We start from the raw sequence: 22,875 nt of genomic DNA on the forward strand, positions 1-22,875 counted from the left end.
CCTGCCATTCAACTCAATGTAATTTTGACTATACGCGGTTTTCACTTTACGCACTAACCGCGGAACAGAACCCCCGCGTAAGATGAGACTCGCCTGTACTTAACTTTGCCTCATATGGGTAATCATGTGTGCAAAATTAAGCAGCTAATTAGTGTTTTCAGGATTGGGGCTTTTAGGCTGTTCTGAGGTTTTAGCTTATTGTCTATCAGGGCCCTTGGAGAAACAGAGCAAAAGAACTATTTATTTCTCTGTTGTCTAAGCCACCCTTAACTCTCACAAGTGCCAACATCTGAAGTGAAAAAAATTAGCAGAGCTGATCAAAAACTTTCCACTGAAAAGTTATTTTGACAGTGGGATTTTTTTTTTTTTTTAAGTTAGAAATTTACACTTGAAACACCATCCAAAAAATGATTCTTCCTCCCTCCCCCCCCACTCCCCCCAGTTTTTTGCTAACCAGCTCCCCCAACCCCACTCCAATTTTGGTTTTCAGAGGAAGTTTTTCATTTTTGCCAACATTTTTCACAAGGAGAAAAAAATATACCAGCCAGCTCCACCGTTTTGAAAACAGTGCCATCCTTCCTTCCACAGATAAGCACATCACCAAACCACCAACACACGCAGTGATAAGACTCACTGGAGAGGACAAGAACTGAATGGCCTAGGGAGACGGATTTCCCTTCTCTGCTCTACACAGGGTCACTTCAGGACCCTGTGGAGGCACTCTGGCTGGGTGGAGTTGGAGAAAAGTTTGCTCTGCAAGTTCCCAAGCTGTCCCTGTTTTGTGCATTGACAGGCCAGGGGCCTCATGACCTCTATCCAGAGGTGCTGGAACTTGGGGTGCTGCCGCACCCCCTGGTTTGAAGTGGTTTCCATCAGATACAGGGTTTACAGTTTGGTTCAATGGCTCTCAGCACCCCCACTCTGCAAATTGTTCCAGCACCACTGCCTCTATCTGGCACCTTTCACCGGCAATACATTCACTTCTAAAAGTTTTTTTAAAATTTGATTTAAAAAAAAAAAAAAAAAAAAAAAAGGTGGATCTATGTCTAGGATTTTTTCTTTGTGCACCACCAGCACACTGGGGCCCTAATCTCAGTGAGCAATAGCATACATCATAATAATCACTGGTGCTATAATTCTGTAACAATTGGCTGCTGCATCCCATTACCATGCCTTGGACTCCTGTATATTCTCTGCGCCCTCATCAATCAGAGACTTCCTTTCACAATGCCATCCTGATTCATATCTTGGGCCAGATTCTATTTCACACCTCTTAGTGGGTGCAGATCAGAAGGTCCAACACAGAGGGAGCAAAAGTAGATTCAAGCCTCCCAGATTCTGGTCTGGTAGAGCTGTCTGGCAACCCAGAATAGTTGGAACATAGAGTGCTCCTTCCTGCCACGACCAGGCCCATGGGTCTGTCCTACGTTATATCCCTTTGTCAGAGGCTGTGAATGGAGACAACATAAGGCCTTATGCTGCATAGGAACCCACCTGCAAGGGGTGAGGAATTTCTGGCTGGTGGATCTGCCAATGTTCTAGCCCCTTTAAGCAGCTGGAGCAATGCTAAGGCCCAGAATTGGGGCCCTTGTCGGTGCATGGATAGATTAGATTAATTCGTAAAATCAAATTTCTATCTGAGGACCAATCATCCAATGGGCCAAATCCTGAGGTTTGTCCTCAGAGCCAAAACCTCACATGTGTATGCAGAAGACTTCAATTCTTCCTTAGATATTAAGGGGAACGGTGTTCCAAAAACTTCTCTTTAAAAAAAAAAAAAGAAATTTTGTTTGTTTCATTATATATTCAAAATAAATACACTGCACTTGTTTTTGTCAACCAGCACTAACTGGTCCCAGCTACCAGCCACAGCTGAAATTGGCAATGGATGGTTTTATCCCTGACCACCAGCTAGCATTTCCATGGAAACAGAAATGATAAAAATGGGGGAATTTGCTTTAACTGTTTCTCAGCTACCCAACATGCCAGGCACGAGGGAGAGATGAACCCCAGTACTGCCAGAAGTACTAGGAACATGAGCACGCAGCACTGGAATTTGAACGCCATAGCAAAAAAATACTCTTTGACAGCACAGGTGCTGGAGTGGCAGCATCAGCACACCACAGATATTATCTAGTACAGATATTGGGTCAAATCCATCTTCAGTTAAGTGTCATCCCCTGGAAACAAATCTGTCCCTTGAAGGAGGAGGATGTACTGGCTACAGTGGCTAGCAAACTTTGCTCAGCTGAGGGCTGCCTTCATAACCCGCTGTGTGCCTAGGTACCTCTCCTAATTGACCAAAATTGGGGTAGACTGAGAATACACAGAGGTGCAGCTGATAAAGACTGCAGGTCCCAGCATGCAATGCTCTTATTGATTTTAGATCAGAAGCATGCTGGGATATGTAGTCTCCATGGAAATACCTCTGATTAATGAAGAGAACAGACATTAGCTAAATTATGGAACTCTGTGGGCAGCAGTGAGCCCAAGGACACAAGCTGGTAGTAGCGCCATGAGTAAGCTCTCCCATCAGTCAGAACATTGTTCTTCCACAGTGTAGTTTATAAAATATGTGTTATGCAGAATGTAGTTGAACTATTACTCCATCCAGTTACCAATACTCCTTCAATTCCTGTCCCTCACCAACATGCAGCTTTGCTGTGGGGTTGTCAACTGCTGCACTCCACCCCTAGAGGTGGCTGCATTTCAGTGGCAGATGAAGTCAGTCTTGTGCTTGCAAGCATACATTTACAGAGAAAAACTCACCCACAGGTGTGAGAGGGGTGCTGGTGCTGAGCGGCCACATCGAGATGAGCGTCCCGTTCGCCAATGGAAAATCAAACCCGGCACCAGCCATCAGAGCCCCGGCACTTCAGTCAAAGGAGCCGTTCCCGCCGCTGTGTGTCAGCACCGGGCCGTTCTAGTTGTTGAGGCTTAGCGGTAGTGGGAGACACTGTCGTGGGGGGCTTCTTTTGTATCTGAGACCGACAAGCAGACAGGCCTCCGTGCAGACCCCACAGAGCCCAATAGGCATAGGTAGAGGGACTCCCCTGCCCCTGTACAGCCCCCTACACCCCATACTCATGCAGTCCCCTACCCCCCCATGCAGCCCCCTACACCCCATACCCCTGTGGAGTCCCCTACACCCCCATGTGGCCCCCTACACCCCAAACCCCATGCAGTCCCCTACACCCCTATGCAGCCCCCTACATCCCAAACCCCTGCGCAGTCCCCTATGCCCCATACCTCTGTGCAGTCCCCTACATCCCCATGCAGCCTCCTACAACCCATACCCCTATGCAGCTCCCTCTTGCCCCTGTGCAGTGAGGGGACATGGACCCTAGATGGGGAGTCCTTCCCCAAGCCCTCCTGCTCTTCCCCCTCTCCTCAATTAGCTCCTCCTCCCAAAATGGATTTAGCCCCTCCCACTTCATCAGGAGCCCCCCCCCCCCAGTGGGCGTGGCTATGCCTTCCCCTCCAGTGGTTTCCCACCTCAACCCTCTCCCCTGAGGAGACTCAACGCCCCATCCCTCAAATCAAAGAGGCCCCGCCCCCTCCCTTTGGGCTCCCAGAGGCCCCGCCCTTAAGACTCTCAGCAGCTCCGCCCTTCGCCCCCTCCCGCCGAGTCGCAGAGGCTCCGCCCCCATCTCGATCCGCCAGTCCCACCACGAGCCCTTTTCGGGCCTGCTCGGCTGCCGTAGCCGCGCCGTGCGTCGCCCCCGGCCGGGCGGGGCGGCGTGGCGTGCGGGGAAAGATGGCGGAGGCTTCCCCGCAGCCGGGACGGTACTTCTGCCACTGCTGCGCGGCCGAGATCGCTCCGCGCCTGCCGGTGAGGAGGGGGTCGCGGCCTGAGCTGGGGGGTGGCCGGGCCGTTGGGGAGGGGGAGGGGCCGGGCCAGCGGGGGGGGGGGGGAGGGGGTCGCTGGGGGGCAGCGGCCCGGGGGGGGGGGGGGGGGGAGGTGGGGGGCTGCAGGGGGGCGGCGCCCCCTAGGCTGGGGGGGGGGGGAGGTTGTACTGGGCGGGGTTTAGGGCAGCCAGTCGGGGAGGGTGATGGGGAGAGCGGGGAGTCTCTCGCCTGCCGGGCATCCCCCCCTTGTTCTGCCTGGGTTGGGAGATCGCAAAGGGGACTGGCTGGGGGCTCTCGGGTGGGGAGCAGGAGGGTGAAGGGGACCCCCCCATGTTCTGGGGGGGTGGGGAAGAGTGGGATCCTGCTGCTTGTTAAACTGCGAGGCGGTGGCTGTCCCCACACACCCTTCCCCCAGGCTTGCGAACTGGGGCAACTTGACTGGGAGGGTGTTTCATGGTAACACACACTGCAAAACGTTTGATCAAAAGAGGCGCCCACCCCAACACTGCCTAGGCCAAATACCCAGAGGGGGCTGTCTCCTGGCACCCTGTCCATGCCTCTGGGGTTTTCTTGCCCCGCTGCCTTCATTTATGTGGCGGGGGAGGTTCTAAGTGACAGTCTTCCAAATTAAAGCTGTGTGTTTACTACTCTGTGTGCACCAGATAAACCCCAAACAACAAACATGGGGGTGTGTGAGAGAGTTTCTCCAATTATCAGGAAGATTTTTCTATTAACAGTCAGTGGAGAAAAGCGGAGTGTAACCCTTAGAGAAAGTAATTCTTTGGAATGGGCAACCGTGAGGCAAACACAATAATTTCACTGACCAGCACAGGACTGTTTCTTATACTCATTGTAGTGCTTTAACAGTGTGCTTTGAGCTCCACCTAAAATGCCCATGCATCTTTATTTGTTAGAAGAAAAACACCCCCCCCCAATAATGGTGAGAAAAAAGTGCTGATTATTGGCATGAAAGTGACTTTAATAAAGTAACAAGTTTGACCATGACTTGTAGGAAATCCAGCCAAGATGTGTTCTGTTAATGAGTTGCCAAATGTCATCAGCCCATCAAGTTTGTTTTTGAAGTTAATGAGCCTTTCCCTTGATGCTGAGCCTTTATTTGTCCTGAAACTCCTAACATCATGCCAGGAAATTAATTGCAATAGAATTTTTATCTTTAGTGAAAAGCGACAGAGTCCTGTGGCACCTTATAGACTAACAGAGGTATTGGAGCATAAGCTTTCGAGGGTGAATACCCACTTCATCAGATGTATATGCATCTGACGAAGTGGGTATTCACCCACGAAAGCTTATGCTCCAATATGGCTGTAAGGTGCCACGGGACTCTTTGTCGCTTTTCACAGATCCAGACTAATGCGGCTACCCCTCTGATACTATCTTTAGCGAAATTCATTTGCTGATCTGGTGTACAGTGAAAACTCAAGTTGTGCCATGAACTTGGTAGTAAGTGAGTTCCAGATATAATACTTGACATTTTAGTAGAGGGCTTAGCAGCTGAACATCTCAGGGTCCTTTAGACATGTTGCTAAATATTACTCCAGTATTACTGGGGAAATTGAGCCCTCAAACAGATTAAGAAATTTACCCAAGGTCATAAAAACATCAGTGCCAAGGTTGGAAATAGAACCCACTTCCCTACTCTAGCCACTAGACCATGAGGCTTCTCGGTGTTGTATTGTTTCTAGGGAAGTCTTTTTAAATGGTGTGCAAAAATAATCCAGTTTAACTCATATTTAAAAATCAACCCAGAGCTTCACTTTGTATTGTAAATGTGTGTTGCTGTCAACCGGTCTCTTTACTAGAGTAATACACAGGGCTGTGAATGGTTGGTTGGTTGTGCTGGACTACTTTCTTAAATCTTCCTTCTGAGTGTTCAAATCTATAGCATTTTATATAGTGATAAGAGCGCTTTTACCACACCCTTTGGCCAGGGTTTTGGAAGGAGCAAAAGGAAGTTAGGTGTTCAGTTCTTATTAATTCAATGGGAATTGGGTGCCTAACTCCCTTGGGTCTCTGTGAAACTCCCAGCTGTAAAGTCTGAGTTGCAGAAATCCTACCAAAAATCTATCTTCTGTTAAGCTATATCTACACTACCACATTTGTTGGTACAGTATAACTTATGGGAAAAAACACCCCTCTGAGCAACGCAAGTTTCACCAACAGAAGCACCGGTGTGGACAGTGCTATGTCAGCCGAAGAGCTTCTCCTTCCAACGTAACTACCGCCTCTCTTTGGGGATCGTTTAATTACGTTGATAGGAGAGCTCTGTCCCATCCGCATAGAGCGGCTACATGAGAGGTCTTACAGCGGTGCAGCTGCATTGGTACAGTCCGGTGCTGTAAGCTTTCTAGTGTATACATAGCCTTGGTGAAGTGTACAAGATTTTGAGATAAACAAGTCTCTTTTTTTGCCTCAGACCTGATAAAGAGCTCTGTGTAGCTTGAAAGCTTGTACTCTCCACCAACTGAACCTGGTCCCATAAAAGATATTCCCTCACCCACCTTGTCCCTCTCGTATCAGCTACAACACCACTGCAAACTATCTTTAAGGCCTTGGCTACACTCGCGGATTCGTGAAGCGCAAGTGTAGTCGCGCCGCCAGCGCTGTGAGAGCTCTACCTCTCCGAGGGGAATAGCGTGCAGTACTGCGAGCGAGCGTGCAGCGCTGCAGGCGCTGATTACACGGGCACTTTACAGCGCTGCACTCGCTGCGCTCAGGGGGGGTGTTTTTCCCCCCCCCTGAGCGCAGCAAGTGCAGCGCTGTGAATTGCCAATGTAGCCAAGGCCTTAGTGTCAGACTTCACATCTAATGCCAGTAGATTGTGTAGAGGAGTGTATGTTTATCTTAAAATAAACTAGAGGAAAGTTTACAAGTTTTTTATATTTTGAGGGTGTCTAGATTAGTTCAATGATTGTCTAGTAATTGTAACAGGCTGCTGAGAAGGTTGTCAAATTATTTTTAATTATAAATAAAAATGTCTCCTTTAAATCAGTTGCTGTTCAGCTGGTACTGTAGCATTGCTGTGATGCTTACTGTGAAAAGATTCTGCCTTTCCCCGATGTTTTTTAAACCTCCCAAAGTTACAAAAATACTAGGTTTGTTGTTTTTTTGTGTTTGTTTGGTAAATAGGCTCCCACATCTCAGTCGGTGTATGATTTAGCTTTAAGGTAAATACCACATTATGAATGCTCCTCAGGATGTGATCTTTGTCTGTGAACAGCAGCTGCTAAAACCTTCCAGTGCACATTGATGCTTGATTCCCCAAGTGTGTGTGTCTCTGAATATACCTGGTTAACCCTTTATATGGAGGAGATTTTTTTAGCTATGACTATCAAACACGATATTTTATTTTCTAGTCTGATTATGTTGTAACGGATGTTTTTAACCACAGCTTCAGACTCACGAACTGGAGGTCATTTTCTTTCGCGTGTGACAGCAGGGATTCCCTGATATTTCGACAAACTACCGTTGAACTGGGAGGTTAACATTTTTGTTAAAGCATGTTGAGCCTGGCAGGCTTTAATTTGAGCATCCAACTTTCCTGATAACTCCTCAATTCAGTGGCTGTTTGATGAAAATTTTGCTGGCTGTTATTTTAAAATCATGAAAGAGAATGTGTATAGCGAGATTTTCTAGATACGCCAGCTTGGACTTATGTCAAGCACTGGTTCATAAACTAACCAAGGACAGGGCTGGTTGTTGCTTGAATGGAAGACCTTGAGGAAATCCAGCATGATGATGCAGCGGGTGGCACTCGTCTTTCTGAGTCAGCAACTGGAAGTGCTGTTTCTGAAATACATAAAACTGAGGCCTGTAATCTTTGGTCCCATTAGAGATTCCATAGTGCTTTTCAAAACGTGCTGAAGATAGATTTCTTGGCCAGATTCCAGCGTAGGTAATTAGTCCACCTACCTACAGTTCTTCCTACAATGTTGTGTTGCTGCGTTCTTTTAAACACCTGCTGTTTCACTTCTGGGATACCTGCAGTTGAGCAGTGGGTGAAATGAACCCTTTGTATAGCTGATCAGTTTTTCACCGGGTTGGAAGAATTGGATTTATATTTTACATTTATATACACTTTAAGAGCTAAAAGGCTGATATGCTCCTAACTACTCTTGAGCTTTGAGAGGGTGGATAGGGAATTTGTTGGTTGTCACCCCTCCATCCCCCCCCAAAATACTTCCTCCCAGATATATTGGTCACTAGCCTTGTGTAATACACAAAGTGGGGTTTCCTATAACAATTGGAGCAATCCTTTTGGTGGTGAATGCAACCGTTGTCTGTTTTCTAACATCGCTCAATGCTGAAAATCCAGGCTCAGTTGATCGATGCTCAAGAAGCTAGTTGTTTCAGAGGTCCAAATTAGGAAGGTCACTCTTATTGACAGCAAACTCAGTCGCCAGAGTGGAACTGGCCCTGCATGTGTTACAAAAGGAAAGAGTCTAATAGTTTGAGGAGCAGCAAACTTTGGCAATTGTGCTGTTCCAGCTGCAAAAGAATTTGCTGATTGCTGTATTCAGAACTGCCTGTTGGCAAAATTATATCCCTCGAATAGGAAAGCTGAGAGGAGCAAATCGCTTGCTTCTCTTGATCAGGCTCGTGGTACTGAGCATGGAAAGCAATAGACTGGTTTTGTAAATTCTTATCCGAGTGGGGCGTTGATGGAATTTGAGGACATTGGCTGACGTTTCTTTCAAAGGGAGAGAGACTGATCCGGTTTTTTGTACACTCCTTCCCCTGTGTGCCGTTAACCGACTCCCTGTGAGGTGTTTGGGTTAGGTAGGAACACGTCTGAAATACAAGTTGCGGGTATTTTTTAGAAATATGACTGCAAATCTAAAGAGAGTTCCGTGGGGGAGAGGAGGCAGCTGCATCTGTTAAGTGGTATTCAGGGGCAGTACCTACAGATGGGTGGCGTCTTGCTGACTCCTTATTCTCTGGAATAGAGACAAGATCAAATGGATTTTGGGTGTTGCTGTGCACAGCTAGGATCTTACAACTTTTTTCCCCCCCATGGCTTGGGAAGGAATCACAAACTTCTTAGCAGGGTGAACACAGGCCACTTGCATCCTGTTCCTTTTGGGAATCAGTAGCTCGGCTCCTAAGTGGAATATCTTTGGGCTTGACTACACTGCCCCACAGTTTGGACTAAAGGGATGTGAACAGCCGTGCACACCAAAGCGCTGTGCTGTAACTGCCCCGTGTGGGCGCTTCGGGTGCAAACGTAAAGATCCCGAGTTCACACTAATTTAGTCCTCTTGGACTTGGGACCTTTAAATTCATGCCTGCAGTGTCCACAGCACTTTGGTACTCACTGCTATTCATACCACCGTAGTTCAAGCTGCAGGTTAATGTAGACATGCCCTGTGTTCTTGGGTGTGACAATCCTGAAAGTAAAAGTGGTAGGGGAAGCAGCATCTGCATTCTTTGAAAAGATAAATTCAGATAAGCCAGCTATTAGTATTAGTGGAATTAGCAAATTCCACTTAGGGTAGGCAAAATATAAATGACCAAAGTGTCCTGTTTGGTTCAAACTGGGCATGGTACACTTCACTTCCTCTCTCCAGCTGCACTGTATTGTATAGCATTGTCGTGTGTAGTTATTTGTGGGGGCTCGTTTTAGTGACAAGTGAGTCCTTCGTATAATTTTAAGCCCTTTGAGTTTCTTCTGCCTCAAAGGGGCAATCGAACCATCAATAGTCATTAAACATAAACCGCTTCACTAAAGCTGGGACTAAATGAGAGAAGCAGGTGTAGAAGACCCTTCCTCCGAGAAGGAATTCCGATTCTGAACATGCAGTCTGTTTGAGCTTTATAAAAGGTCCGGTCTTAAATTTGGAGCGATAGAGGTAGATGGAACGAGCTTTTCTAATGAGCATGCAGAGTGGGAGGTTATTTTAGTGTTTGTGTTGCAGAATGACCCCCTTATGTCTCCTTGAAGCCTCCATTGGTAGAGCTACACTGCAATTATAAACCCATGGCGGGGCCCATGCCAACTGGCTGGGGCTGTGAGGTTTCTAAATTGTGGTGTAGACATCTGGGTTCTGGCTGGGGCCCAGGCTCTAGGACCCTGCAAGGTGGGAGGGTCCCAGAGCTCAGGGCTGCAGCCAGAGACCCAACTCAACACTGCAGTTAAACAGCCTCTCGGCCCCAGCCCCACATGTCTGAGTCAGCTGGGTTGTCTAATTGTAATGTCGACATACCCTGTGTGGTGAAAAATCCCAGCTCTTGTTAGTAATTGCTTTCCTCTTCGTTCTTCCTGACATTAGAATTGGCAGTAACTGTAACTCCACATTGTTTCTCTTTCATTCTGACAGTTTGTCCTCTAGAAGCCATTTGAAATTCAACACGTACGCATGCTGCCTTGCCAGGAAATCCAGTGGTTTTGCTTTCACTTCACCTGTGACTACATTAAGATCTGTCTTCTTTCTAATGCTCTGTCTGCGCTGGGGGTTAACCAGTGTTATCTGAACCACTTTTAAACCATGCGCCAAACGGTTTCAGACTTAAGTTTGTCTGGCCAGTGTCATGAAGGCCCAAGTTCCCTCTAAGCTGTGCGGCCTCATGGCTGTGCAGCAGGCTATCAAGGGCTGCTGCGGCAAGAGAGGGCTGGGGGGAGTCTCCTCCCCTCCCTTTGAGGCAGCCTGCACCCCAAACCCCTCATCCCTAGCCCCACCCCAGAGCCCACACCCCCAGTGTAAGCCCTCACCCCCTGCACTCCAACCCTCTGCCCCAGCCCTGAGCCCCCTCCCACATCCTGAACCCCTCATCCCTGGCCCCACCCCAGAGCCCCAGCCGAATCCCTCGCCCCCCTGCACCCCAACCCTCTGCCCCAGCCCTGAGCCCCCTCCCACACTCCAAACCCCTCGGCCCCACCCCCGCCACACATCACTTCCATATTGGTGCACATAACCAAATTAATTCCGCACATGGATGTAAAAAATAGAGGGAACATTGACTGAAGGCATACGTTAATGATTTAAAAACTGTTATAAAGAGTGCTTGACGTTCTGTGGTCTATAATCCAATCTCTGCATAACCGAATGCTTATAAAACATGATTTGATAACAGTTGTGCCCTGTTCCCACTGACTAGGGAAACTGTTAATGCCTGAAATGGTTTTATGCAGCATTTAAAACTGGTTCATGTAATACAGTGTGGATAGAGAAGGATGTAACTATGTGTCTGTATCCCATGAGTCTGTTAAGTAGAGATTCTTTTTACAAAAGGGTGAGAAACAAGCATGGAATTCTGGGATTTGTAGCCTTCCGTCATAAAAGGCACACAATAAGTCCAGACAGAATTCCTGAAATCTTCTCAGTTGCCATCAGAAACTAAAGAATGCTCCGGAAAGTGTGAGGTAGAAAGGCTGCCTATTACATTTGTAGTTAATCCTGCTCTACCTGGGGAAGGATAGTAAGAGTGAGGTTATGAAGTTTGGAATTTTCTCTGGAATTGTTAACTTCATGTATTGTTACATGTTGGTCCTCATTGTGAAAGTTGGTGTGGACTTGCATGAATTAAGACCAATTTCTAGTTAGTCCCCTTAAATGTGAATAATTTGAGCCCGGTGTTACATGGGGCTGCAGTGCTATATGTCCTACCATATCTAATCCATAAAGATGGCTTCCTCCTTCTCCAGGACTTAGAGCCCCTGCTTGTCGCCAGAGTGGCTCAAAACAGTGAATTCTTTGATACTTAAAGCATGATGGACTTTGGGGAGTGGCGCAATGCCTGACTTCACCTCTTAGTTTAGAGAATGTTATTCTGAGCGCACAGTCAGGTTTTCCGTGCCTTATGCCTGTTGGCTAGCTGTAACATCCATCCTTGAGAATGGAACGCAGGGTTTTTCTCCATTTCGCCCTATGGAAGATACTATCTGTAAACTATTTTCTAGCACCTGCGTTTCTCATGTAGTTTTTCTCTTCTATAGGATTATATTTGCCCAAGGTGTGAATCTGGTTTTATTGAAGAACTTCCAGAGGAGCCCAGGTAATGTGTTGTTCCTGAAGGATACCGTGAACGTTAACTTGGAATCTTCTCTGTTCTGTTTCCTTTTCCTGGGGTGGGAGGTGTTACAAACTAAGGGGACCGGTTGGACAACCTCTAACGATATTTGGTTTTTCTCAGTGAAAACCTACTTGATTTTTCCAAAGTTGTAACATACTTAAATCACACACAGTCTGTGTCCACAACAATGTTTCCCAACCATGATGGATGGAAGCCTGACATCCTGACTAGTGACCTGTGGACATTCAGAGAACTTTCTACAGTTTTGACTGGACTTTCTCTGCCCTGGGCTGCTTGCTCCAAACCGCTCTTTCCCACAATCTCTTCATCTTAGCTTCACTCCATACCTTCTCTTCTCCCATGCCTTGACCCCTCATCCTCCTGCCCTTTTCTTTCCTTTTAACTGATCCCCTGCTAACTAACCCCCCGCCCCCCAAAAAAAACCCACCATGCAACTTAAATCCCATTTGCTGCCATCACATTGTTTACTCTGCTTGTATGTTCTACCTCTTCCCCCACCCTGCGTCTGTCTTGTCTAGTTGGTTTGTAAGCTCTTCAGGGCAGGACCGTCTACTGTTCTGTGTTGCAGGATGCCCAGCATAATCATGCCCTGATCTTGGTTGGTCCTTAGGCACAACCAAAATATACATATTAATTTAAATGAAATAATAAGTAGCTGATTTCAAACAGTTTTTCTGCTATGTAGACAATAGCACCTAGCTGTGGGTTAATTGGGGGTAGCTCCCCCTGAAATCTGAGAGAGCGTATGATGTCCCAGAGGCCACTGTGAAGAAACACCCACTATTCCAGGGGTTCTCAAACTGGGGATCGGGACCCCTCAGGGGGTTGTGAGGTTATTACATGGGGAGTCGCGAGCTGTCAGCCTCCACCCCAAACCCTGCTTTGCCTCCAGCATTTATGTAGTGTTAAATATATTAAGTGTTTTTCATTTATAAGGGGGGTTGCACTCAGAGGCTTGCTATGTGAAAGGGGTCACCAGTACAAAAGTTAGAGAACCACTGCACTGTCTCATACACACAGCAGGAAGCAGTGATACACACACAGTTATACAGAATGTGATCAGGATGTGGTTTTTGCCTTGTAAAAAATGCTTTAATGTGTGGACACACTGACCTGTTTTGGCTGTAATGGTGCGTTTGCCAGTGCAGGTTACACGTAATGTGATTCTTGGCCTTGAGATTTAAACAATGCAAGGTGACAAGATGTTCAAGAGGTCCACTTGTTTGTTCTTAAAAGTATAAGCAAGTCTCTGCCTACGTCAACTGTATCAAGTGTGCATTAGTTATTCCTTTAGATTGCAGTAGGTTTTCTAAACCCATGCAGAGGCATGTCTCCATGCTGAAAGGCAGCATTGTCTGGTAGATGGAGCTGGAAATCATGCCTAGCTAATCCTAGCTCTGAGAGTGACTTGCTGTGACCTTGGCAGAGTCAATCAGGCGCTTTGAACCTCAGTTTACTCTGCTGTAAAACCAAGATAACATTTAGCACACGCATGAGCCATGAGGAGTAACGTTCACGCAACTCTTTGAAAGCATAGCGCTATGTATTGTTAATAGTTCTCTTGTAATCATTTGCTAACTGTCATTCTCTGACTGGTCATGTGATTTTGCAGTGCAGAAAAGAGGACTGGTTCCAATGAGTGGGTTTGCAACAACAGCATTAAGTGTGTTTGCATCGTTGTGATGTTGGCATCCTAAATCTTACCCTCATGGTGCTCTGGAGAACGTAGCTGAGTTGCCTAGGGGTGGAGTGGGTAGAGGAATGCTTGGCTGATGTAACAGGTGGGTCTTCTCTAGCGAAGTTACTGTTCTGCAGTTTCATGAGATGTGCACAAGGCAATCAACAAGCGGGGGAAAGATCTGAATATTCAGGGAAGTAAGGAACAGCAAGAAACAAAAATGACATGAGCGATTGCGGTGGAAAACAGCAGCTGATGAGAAAATAATGTGTTGCCTGAGAAATGGTTTTGCACAACTCGTAAACGGGTGGGACGTTTGCCCCTACCGAGATCCCATCCCTTGCTTCCCTCTGCTGCAAAAGGCTTTCCATCGACCCCGCGCCGTCGCGAGTCAGCATTTCTGAGTCTAACCGATGCTGTTCGCTCTTCTCAGGAATGCTGAGAATGGTTCCAGCTCTTCCGCATCGACCAGCGATCAGAGCCGACATCCATTCGAGGTGAGTAATAGCAGCTCCCCTGCCCCTGCTAGATTATTTTTTTCTTGCTGTTGAATCTGACTGTTTTCCACAGACCGATCATTTTATTATGTCCCCTGGATTTTGTCAGTTTGGGAGTAAATATCATCCAAGCGCCGCTTCTAGAACTCTCTAAATATGGCATTCTTCTCGGTGGACAGCTGCGTCTCCCCATATCCCGCTTTTGTTAGGGGGAGCCAGGCTGTGGTATATTGAACTGTTTATCTGGGTATGCCGTGGTCACCGTTTAAGGCAGGGGTGGGCAAACTTTTTGGCCTGAGGGCCACATTGGGGTTGCAAAACTGTATGGAGGGCCGGGTAGGGAAGGCTGTGCCCCCCCCTCCCCAAACAGCCTGGCTCCCGCCCCCTATCTGACATCTCCCAGTTTCCGCCCCCTGACTGCCCCCCTCAGAACTCCCGACCCATCCAACCTTTCCTGCTCCTTGTGCCCTGATTGCCCCCGGGACCCCACCCCCATCCAACCCTCCTGCTCCCAGTCCCCTGACTGCTCTGACCTCCTATCCACACCCCTGTCCCCTGACAGGCCCCCCAGGACTCCAACGCTTATCCATTGCACCCCGTCCGCCCCTCAGAACCTCCGCCCCATCTGTCCACCCCTTGCTCCCTGTCCCCTGTCTGCCCCCCAGAACCTCCCGCCCCTTATCCAACCCCCCGACCCCCTTACCATGCTGCTCAGAACAGCATGTCTGGCAGCCGCGCCTCCTGGCTGGAGCTAGACACACTGTCGCTCTGCTCGGCAGGAGCACGCAACCCCGCCACCCAGAGTGCTGCCTGCACGGCAGCATAGCTGCTGGGGAGGGGGGACAGCGGGAGAGGTGGCCGGGGGCTAGCCTCCCAGGCTGGGAGCTCAAGGGCCGGACAGGACGGTCCCGCGGGCCGTAGTTTGCCCACCTCTGGTTTAAAGAGTCGCCAGTTAGCCTCAGTGCCACACAGTGGTATCAGAAAAATAATGGTTATTTCCTAAATTTAATCTCGGGCGATGCTGTCTGCTCATTACAGAGCTGCTTCTCAGCACAGAGCCCTCAGCTGTGATGCTGGAGGCTGTCTGCAGAGTCTGGCTTTGTCTCATTACCGAGGCCTTTGTTGGGACCTGAATATTGTTAGTAGAAGTAAAAGCTCGCTCCTTGTGACCAATCTGCCTTGAATTCCCTTCACTACAGAACGTGGATCAGCACTTATTCACCTTGCCACAGGGCTATGGCCAGTTTGCCTTTGGGATTTTTGATGACAGCTTTGAGTTTCCTGCCTTTGGGTCCAGTGGCCAATCTGAAGACAACAGGGACGCCGAGAATCGGCGGGACAGAGAGCACCAGTCTCGGCACAGATATGGCGCAAGGCAGCCCCGAGCCCGCCTCACTGCACGGCGTGCCACTGGCAGGCACGAGGGAGTCCCAACGCTAGAAGGGTGAGAAGTGCTTTCGCTTTCTAGGGCTCTGCTCAGTGACCAGGGCTTGATTTTCTTTTTAAAGGGGTTTAGCTGAGAACCATAACATTTGTTTGTGTTCTCCATTCACGAGGACTAGTCCCTCACTAAAAACTTCCTGTGTCGCGTTCTTCTCCTCCACAGATGTCTTACTTTCCATGCAAACAGCTGCTTTTGGAAGATAACATTTCAGCCGGACTTTCAAGCCTGTATCTTGAGTGAAATTGGCCATGGTTTACCTGTACTCTACAATAGGTCATACCCCAAAGTAGGGAATATACCTGGGAGCTTTTAACTAAAAGATGCCCTAGACTGAGTAAGCATCTGTCTGCCCTGATTCTTTTCCTTGAGCTTGGTCACTTGTGGGCAAAGCAGCATGAAACCCAGCTGATGTGTCCGATCACTGGTGAATTTCTCCGCTCCTTGCAATCAGCAGTCGGAAATGCTGCTGCCACCTAGGCCTATGCTAAAGAGTAGGATCCCAGAGACACTGTCCACTTCCCACCTTTGTGTAGGAAAATGTTCCTCTCTGAATAAAATCCTTTGACTTCTTTCTGTGGTAAGAAATAAGTGGTCACTAGGGCCTGGTCTACACTGCGGGGGGTGGAATCGATCTAAGATACGCAACTTCAGCTACGAGAATAGCGTCGCTGAAGTTGATGTATCTTAGATCGACTTAGAATCACTTACTTGGCGTCCTCGCGGCGCGGGATCGACGGCCGCCACTCCGCTTCTGCCTCTCGCTGTGGTGGAGTTCCGGAGTTGATGGCAGAGCGATCGGGGATCGATTTATCACGTCTACGCTAGACACGATAAATTGATCCCTGATAGCTTGATCACTACCCGCCGGTCCGGCGGGTAGTGTAGACGTACCCTTGGATGCAGTTGCATCTTAAGCCGGATACCGTGTCTTACCTTTCGTTCCCCCTGATGGTACCACAGTATTTCCTAGCTACTCTGGACTTCCGGGCTGTTTGTGGGATTTAGTGGATCCTAGTTCTTATTTGATCTTGATGTTGCTGTCTTTCAGAATTATACAGCAGCTGGTCAATGGCATTATTGCACCTACAACAATACCAAACCTAGGACTAGGCCCTTGGTGAGTTGGAGTTACGGGTTACTCTACCTAAAGGTCTGGTTGTGTGTAGTCCCAGTGGAGACTAACACCCTGTTGTCTTCATTCTTAAAGGGGAGTCTTGCATTCGAATCCAATGGACTATGCCTGGGGAGCCAATGGCTTGGATGCAATTATTACACAGGTAAAACTGGCCCCTGTTCTATGCGTATGTCACCTGGGGCTGCTCGTGTGCAGTGATTGGTCCTGGAGTGGAGCCCTTGCTCTAAGAAGCTACCCTTCTCCCTTCCATAGAGGGGTAGCACTGACCTCTGTCTTGGTTAGTGGGGACTTACAGTCCAGTACGCCTCCAAACCCTACCGTTGAGTCAATGTGTATAAAAGTGTCTACACAAGGAGCTTAGGTTTGCACTCCATCGCCAGGGAAAATGTCTTTTGTTTCATGTTGCATGATTCGTGTGTCTTGAAATGCACCGGTAGGGAGCGCTCTGTTTACTTCCCCTGCAGTGGCTTATCCTGGAATGAGGCTTTTCAGTAACTGTTTCCTAAAGGAAGCAATGTATTTGAAAACCCAAGATCTGCACCTAGGGGAATAATGTGACCAGAAACATGTTTCATTCGGGGCGTGGTTGTGGTTCCAAAAGACAAGCATGTTCTCCTGTCTGCCACAAGATGACAACCTGTTTTATGGCCGTTGGTGATTTAGGAAGGTAGAAGAGAGGGCCGCACTTGATTCTGCTCCTGGTATTCCTCATGCTGTCCGATAACAAAGGCACCCATTAAATTTGTGGCAGGAACAATGTTTTACATTTAAAAACATTAAGAGGAAATCATTCCTGTAGCATGTGTTCGGCAAGTGGAACTCACTGCTGGAGAGTTCTAAGACGAATTGTCATGACTGGGGCATGGGCCGTCAGACCTAGTGGTTGGAGCAGGAGTCGGGCATTAGGAAGCAGTCCAAAGCAGGGAGATCCCAGTTGCATGCACAACTTCCTGTTCCTGTGCTGGGTTTATATAGAAGTTGTGAACTAATCAGGACCTCCAGCATTCTGCCAATCAGATTCCAGGACTGGGGCTTCGATTCTGGCAACTGCTACCAGTTCCCTGGGTGGCAGGTTGGAAGAGCCCTGCGAACCAGGGTTCAAGACTTGTGATCCCCGCCGTCTATGTGCATGTTAAATCTCATGCTGAGGGTTGTCAGCTGGTCCATTCGGAGGTCAGGATGGAATTTTTCTCCTCGGCGCAGCTCTGCAAAGTTGCCCAGCTCCGTGGTGGGGAATTAATATTTGAAGCATCAGGAGTTTAGCCAGCAGTAGAAGCAGGTGACAGGACACGGGTTAGATGTCTCAATACCTTAACCTAACAAATCCTGTGTACCATCCAGCCGGTGTCGTTTTCCTGTACTGCATGGCGTTTTGTCTTTCAGTTATTAAATCAATTTGAAAACACTGGGCCGCCTCCAGCAGACAAAGAGAAGATCCAAGCGCTCCCCACCGTTCAGATAACAGAGGAACACGTAGGTACGTCCCCTGCCTCCTCAGCGAGTCGTCCAATGAAGAGCTTTGCAAAGCTTTCATGTGGTTTTTCCTTTGGGATTTTCATGTTGGCTCCTAATCTGTCGTAGGGCTAAAGAATTCCAGAGGCAGAACTAGGCGCAGCTATCTCTCATATGCCTGCCTGCCTGAAGCACTGTAAAAAGCTGATACGTTTGCACTAGGCAGTTAACTGCCCCATCTTTAGAAGCTAATGTAGCTAGACGCGTATAAACGTTGGAGCCAGCAGAGAAGTTGGGGGACTGTCTTGGAAATGAGAGGTCTTTACTATCTCCTGGGCATTGTCGCTTTTTAGGGGAATCTCACACCGCTGTAGTGCCACTGGTAGGAGTGGTGGTGTAGAACAGCCGGCAGCATGCTTACCACTGCGTCGAGATCGGCTCAAGCCTCATTTTAAAGCCCAGACCAAACCTGTTGGAGTTTTCATACTTGACCCAATGCTTGTAGTTGGGTGGGGCCCATGGGTTTTGTTTCAGGTAACATGGCTCTCGCACATGCTGTGCCGGACTCTGGGCCAGGAGCCCTATGCGGTCTGGTCTCCACCCCCGCGCTCCACTCACCCCCCAGGAGGTTCTGTCCATGCCACTGCTGGGTGCACATGGTACGTGACACGTCGCGTTCCGCTGGGGCTCCTTCCTACAGGACTGGGGAGCCCAGTCTGAGGCATGCCCCTGCAGGGAGCTCGGCTGCCTGGCAGCAGCTTCAGACAGCCCTAGTGCCTCTGGCCACGGAGTTTCCTGGCAGGCAGGCAGACGTGGGAGGAATCCAGCCCACCTGCCTGGCTAAGCCAGCATCGTCCCCCTACTGTGCTGTGATATGTGTCTCCCACCCCTACCTGCACAGCAGCACAACCTGGGCTCCCGGTGCCCTCCGAGCCCCCTCGTGCTGCCCGGCTTCCTGTTTGGAAGAAGCGCCCCTTCCATGGCAGAGCCGGGCCGCTGTCCGCCGACTCCTTCAGCCCGCTGCTGCCACCTCCACTGAGCTCTGGGGACAGGGAACCGGATCCGTCCCTTGCTTCCTCCGAGGCCAAACCCGAGTGTGAGAGCGTCGAGTTCTTTTCATGCCTCATCTGACACCTGTAGTCAGGTTCCGGTCAGGCTGCAAGCCTCTGCCACTGTCTCTTCTAGATGAGACAGCCGTAAAAATGCACCCGGTGGGGCTGCAGCTGTGAAATTCTCCTGAAACGGTCAGCGCTGGTGCAGCCCCTGCGTGTAAACATCTCTTGGGAGCCATGTTTGCTGGCTGTCCTAGCAGTGCATCGTAAAATGCTGGGCAGACTGGCTTACAGGAATATATATTTGACTCTGTTAGGTTTAATATAGAATTAGGCTTGGCGGATTTTGATTTTTAGTTTTTATACTATCCGTGTTTATTTTTAAGCTTTTTCTTTATTTCTATCTTCACAATGGGGGAATGATGGGAGGGATTGGACAATACTTATTTCATGACAGTATTCGTTGAGAGTCACAAAGTTAGTTTTGTAATTGTTAAAATACAAATTGTTGACCACATATGTCAAAATGTACAAGGTACGTTTCCTTCCCTCAAATTCTAATAGGTTCTCGGACGGCCTTTTTCTTTCTTTACCGGTGTGTAAATTTTGATGATTGTTGATGGAAATATTTTTTCATGGGTTTGTGTGTACGATGACATTGACATTTAAAAATAAAAAAATCGAATCTTTCCAAGCCTACACCTGAAACACTGGCAGCAGCATGTTGCGGAAGGGAGTAAGAGAGACAATGTAGGTCAGGAATTTGGGAGTAAGGTGGAGAGATACAGGCAAGTGGCAGACACTCTGGAGGCAGTAACTTTCTCCCCAGTGCTGGGGAGACTGAGAAAGGCCAGTTACCAGATGACCTAAGTCAAGAATAAAGAGAGTCAGGTTAGCTGGAGCACGTCCGTGGCAGTTTTCAAAGCTGGGCAGCTCTGAACGGATTCCTGAAATGGCAGGGAAAGCCGGCGCTCATTCTGCTCCCAAGTGGTGAAAGAATAATACCGTCAGCCCTCTTGATTCATAGCTTTGTGTTTTTGTGACTCGCAGGTTCCGGGCTCGAGTGTCCTGTATGTAAAGAGGATTACACACTTGGTGAAAATGTCCGGCAATTACCCTGCAATCATCTATTCCACAATGGCTGTATAGTCCCTTGGCTGGAACAGGTGAGTTACACCAGCGTGCGGGATCCCTTTGATGCCAAGGGAATATTATATACTCTGGACATGTTCCATTATACTGTTCTCATTGGCAAATATTTCTATATCCTGATGATGCCTGAGCGTGAGCAGCCGTTTGCCTCTGAAGAAGGAGGCTGTCAGCAGCGTGACCGGCTGTTACTCGCACTGTTCCCATGTCCTACGTCTAATCCTTTCTCTCTGCATTTTTTTTTTTTTAATCTCCAAAGCACGACACATGCCCCGTGTGCCGGAAAAGTTTAAGTGGACAAAACACTGCCACGAATCCCCCAGGACTCACGGGGATGAATTTCTCCTCCTCGTCGTCTTCCTCTTCCTCCAGCTCACCAAGTAATGAAAACTCGTCAAACAACTCATGAATCCTAGCCCAGCCCCTGTCCCGCGTTCCCTGTCCATAGCCCTTCCTCCCTAGCCAACATAAGCAACTAAGGGCCTTCCGGAGCGGAGCAAGGGGGGGAACTGAAACCCAGAAATTCCCTCACGAGGCCCCTGGTTCTTCAGAGACGAGACACCTCAGGCTCTCCAGTGGGGGGAAGTTCTCTGAATTCATCGCGTCGCTGCGTGGACTCTTAAAACTGCCGTGAAAGGCCGTTAAGCTTCACAGATTGGAAACCCAAGGTGCTGAGCGATTGGCTGCGACTCCAAGTGGGGGAAGGTGGTTTGTATGGTTTTGAGATTCCGCTCTTTATATTCTGCCCCCCGCTCCTCCATCCCTTATGCTTTGACGTTTTAAAACCTTTAAAATGACAGTGTAACAAAATCTGGTTTGCGCCGAGGATTTCCAAGTGGGGAGGGCGAGTGAGGGTGGGGGAGTTGCCACAGAAAATGTGAACTCTTGGAATAGACAGCTATCCCTCCCTCCCCTGCCACGGTCCCTTTTTGTTTTCTTTATAACGTCACCCTTCTCATAGTCAACACCGAAAGGGTTTTTATAATTTTAAATTATTACTGCTGTTAAATAAATGGACATTTCAGCTCAACAAAAAGGTATGCATGATTTGTGGATAAATACAGGGTAAGCTCGTCTGAGTACTGTACTATACCTTCCCAGCGGCAGGGCAGCCTGCCCTGAGATCATTGTGCCCTCGTTCCCTCCCCAGCGTGCCATAGGCTGGTACACGGTGACTTCTTTAGCACTAGGTTCCTACTGACCAACGCCCGTGTACGTTGCCAGCCTGCAAATCGTCAAGCGCTGTCGGCTGCGGGATAGAAACTGCAGCATCCGTGTTCGGTTTTTGTATTTCTACCCCTCCTGCCAATCCCTGCAGTCCTGCCCTTCTCTCACCCTGGATGCGGAGTGTTGGCTGCAGGACTGGAATTGTACCAGAGTGAGGACCAGCCAAACACCATCGGGATCAGATCAAATACAGAGCAAGGGACGCTTGAGAAAAATGTATTTCACAGCTACTTCAAAATACAGCTGCTTTAAAAATTCCCAGGAGCTTGTGAATCGGTTTCCTTGCAAGAGTTGGTTTGCTGGGGGGAGGGTGGTGGGGGGGAACTTTTGTCCTGCTGATCTGGGGGCGTTTTTTGGTATGAGGTTTTTTAATCGGATCCATTCTGGAGGGAGGAAGTCAGAGCGCATATGCTCAAAGTTACGTTTTCATGGGTTGGGGGCAGGACATATTCCATTTACTGTTCTGATCACTTTAAAACTTCAGCTTCAGTGGCGGATGGTGTGATTCTGAAGGCATCCGTAGTAGGAACCGGTGTAGATGGGGGTTTTCCAGGCCTGCCTGTGGGATAGAGGGACCTGCCCCAGGTAAAGGGGAGGCTGTGACACAAGCTGTAGGTGGAGGATTAAGTGAAGCAACTGATCCCATGGAAGACCCCAAAGAAGCACTATGGATGTGCGGCTCCAGCTGAGCTCAGAGGCTGCCCGGTCAGCAGGGAGAGCCAGGTGGGAAATCTAGCTGTCGGACCACAGAAAATGCTGAATGATGTGTCTGCAGGGTGAGAGGTAGAAGCTTATTTCTGGAGTCAAGTGGTGGATTCTCAAAAAATCTGCTCTTGAGAGTTGGCCACACTGACATGGTCTGGCCTTAGAAGGAATCCTGGAGTCTTAGCCAAGATCAATGGGTGTGTGATATGCAATGTGTGTTGAAGGCCTTCACAGAAGTGTACGGGGAAAGGAAGATGGGTAAGGAGTCCGCTGCAGAGAGAGCCTTTTCCTCCAGGGTGGGACCGTGTGGCAAGGCACATGAGCATTCTCTCATCTCCAAGGCCAGGTTGGCAGGTTTTACCAATGTAACTATGTCAGGAGTGTGGAAAAAATCACCCCCCCAACTCATGGCTTTGCCAGCAAAACCCTTTATGTAGACACATCTTATACCGCAAAAGGGACTCTTTCTGGTGTAGCTAATGTCATTCGGGGAGATGGTTTAACAGAAGAACTCCTTTTGCTGGTATAAGCTGCATCTCCCCTAGGGGACTTCGCCCAAAGCCTTTGTAGTGTGGCAGGAGCACAGCTTTTTTGCCGCCCTAGGCGGCGGAAGGTCCCGCCCCCAAAATACCACCGAT

General features: G+C 48.6%; 1 protein-coding gene across 1 annotated transcript; it reads left to right on the forward strand.

The window, feature by feature from the left end:
• Nucleotides 1-3,683: 3,683 nt before the first annotated feature.
• RNF126 (ring finger protein 126) lies at nucleotides 3,684-21,790 on the forward strand. The gene is made up of 9 exons (XM_034755412.1): nucleotides 3,684-3,832; nucleotides 11,801-11,859; nucleotides 14,010-14,073; nucleotides 15,273-15,517; nucleotides 16,566-16,634; nucleotides 16,725-16,794; nucleotides 18,036-18,129; nucleotides 20,207-20,322; nucleotides 20,565-21,790. Exons 1-9 carry the CDS (start codon nucleotides 3,758-3,760, stop codon nucleotides 20,712-20,714), a joined length of 942 nt encoding a protein of 313 aa, XP_034611303.1. The 5' UTR covers nucleotides 3,684-3,757; the 3' UTR covers nucleotides 20,715-21,790.
• Nucleotides 21,791-22,875: the final 1,085 nt, after the last annotated feature.

This window comes from Trachemys scripta, chromosome 22 (assembly GCF_013100865.1).
Source record: "Trachemys scripta elegans isolate TJP31775 chromosome 22, CAS_Tse_1.0, whole genome shotgun sequence".
NCBI classification, from domain to species: Eukaryota; Metazoa; Chordata; order Testudines; family Emydidae; genus Trachemys; species Trachemys scripta.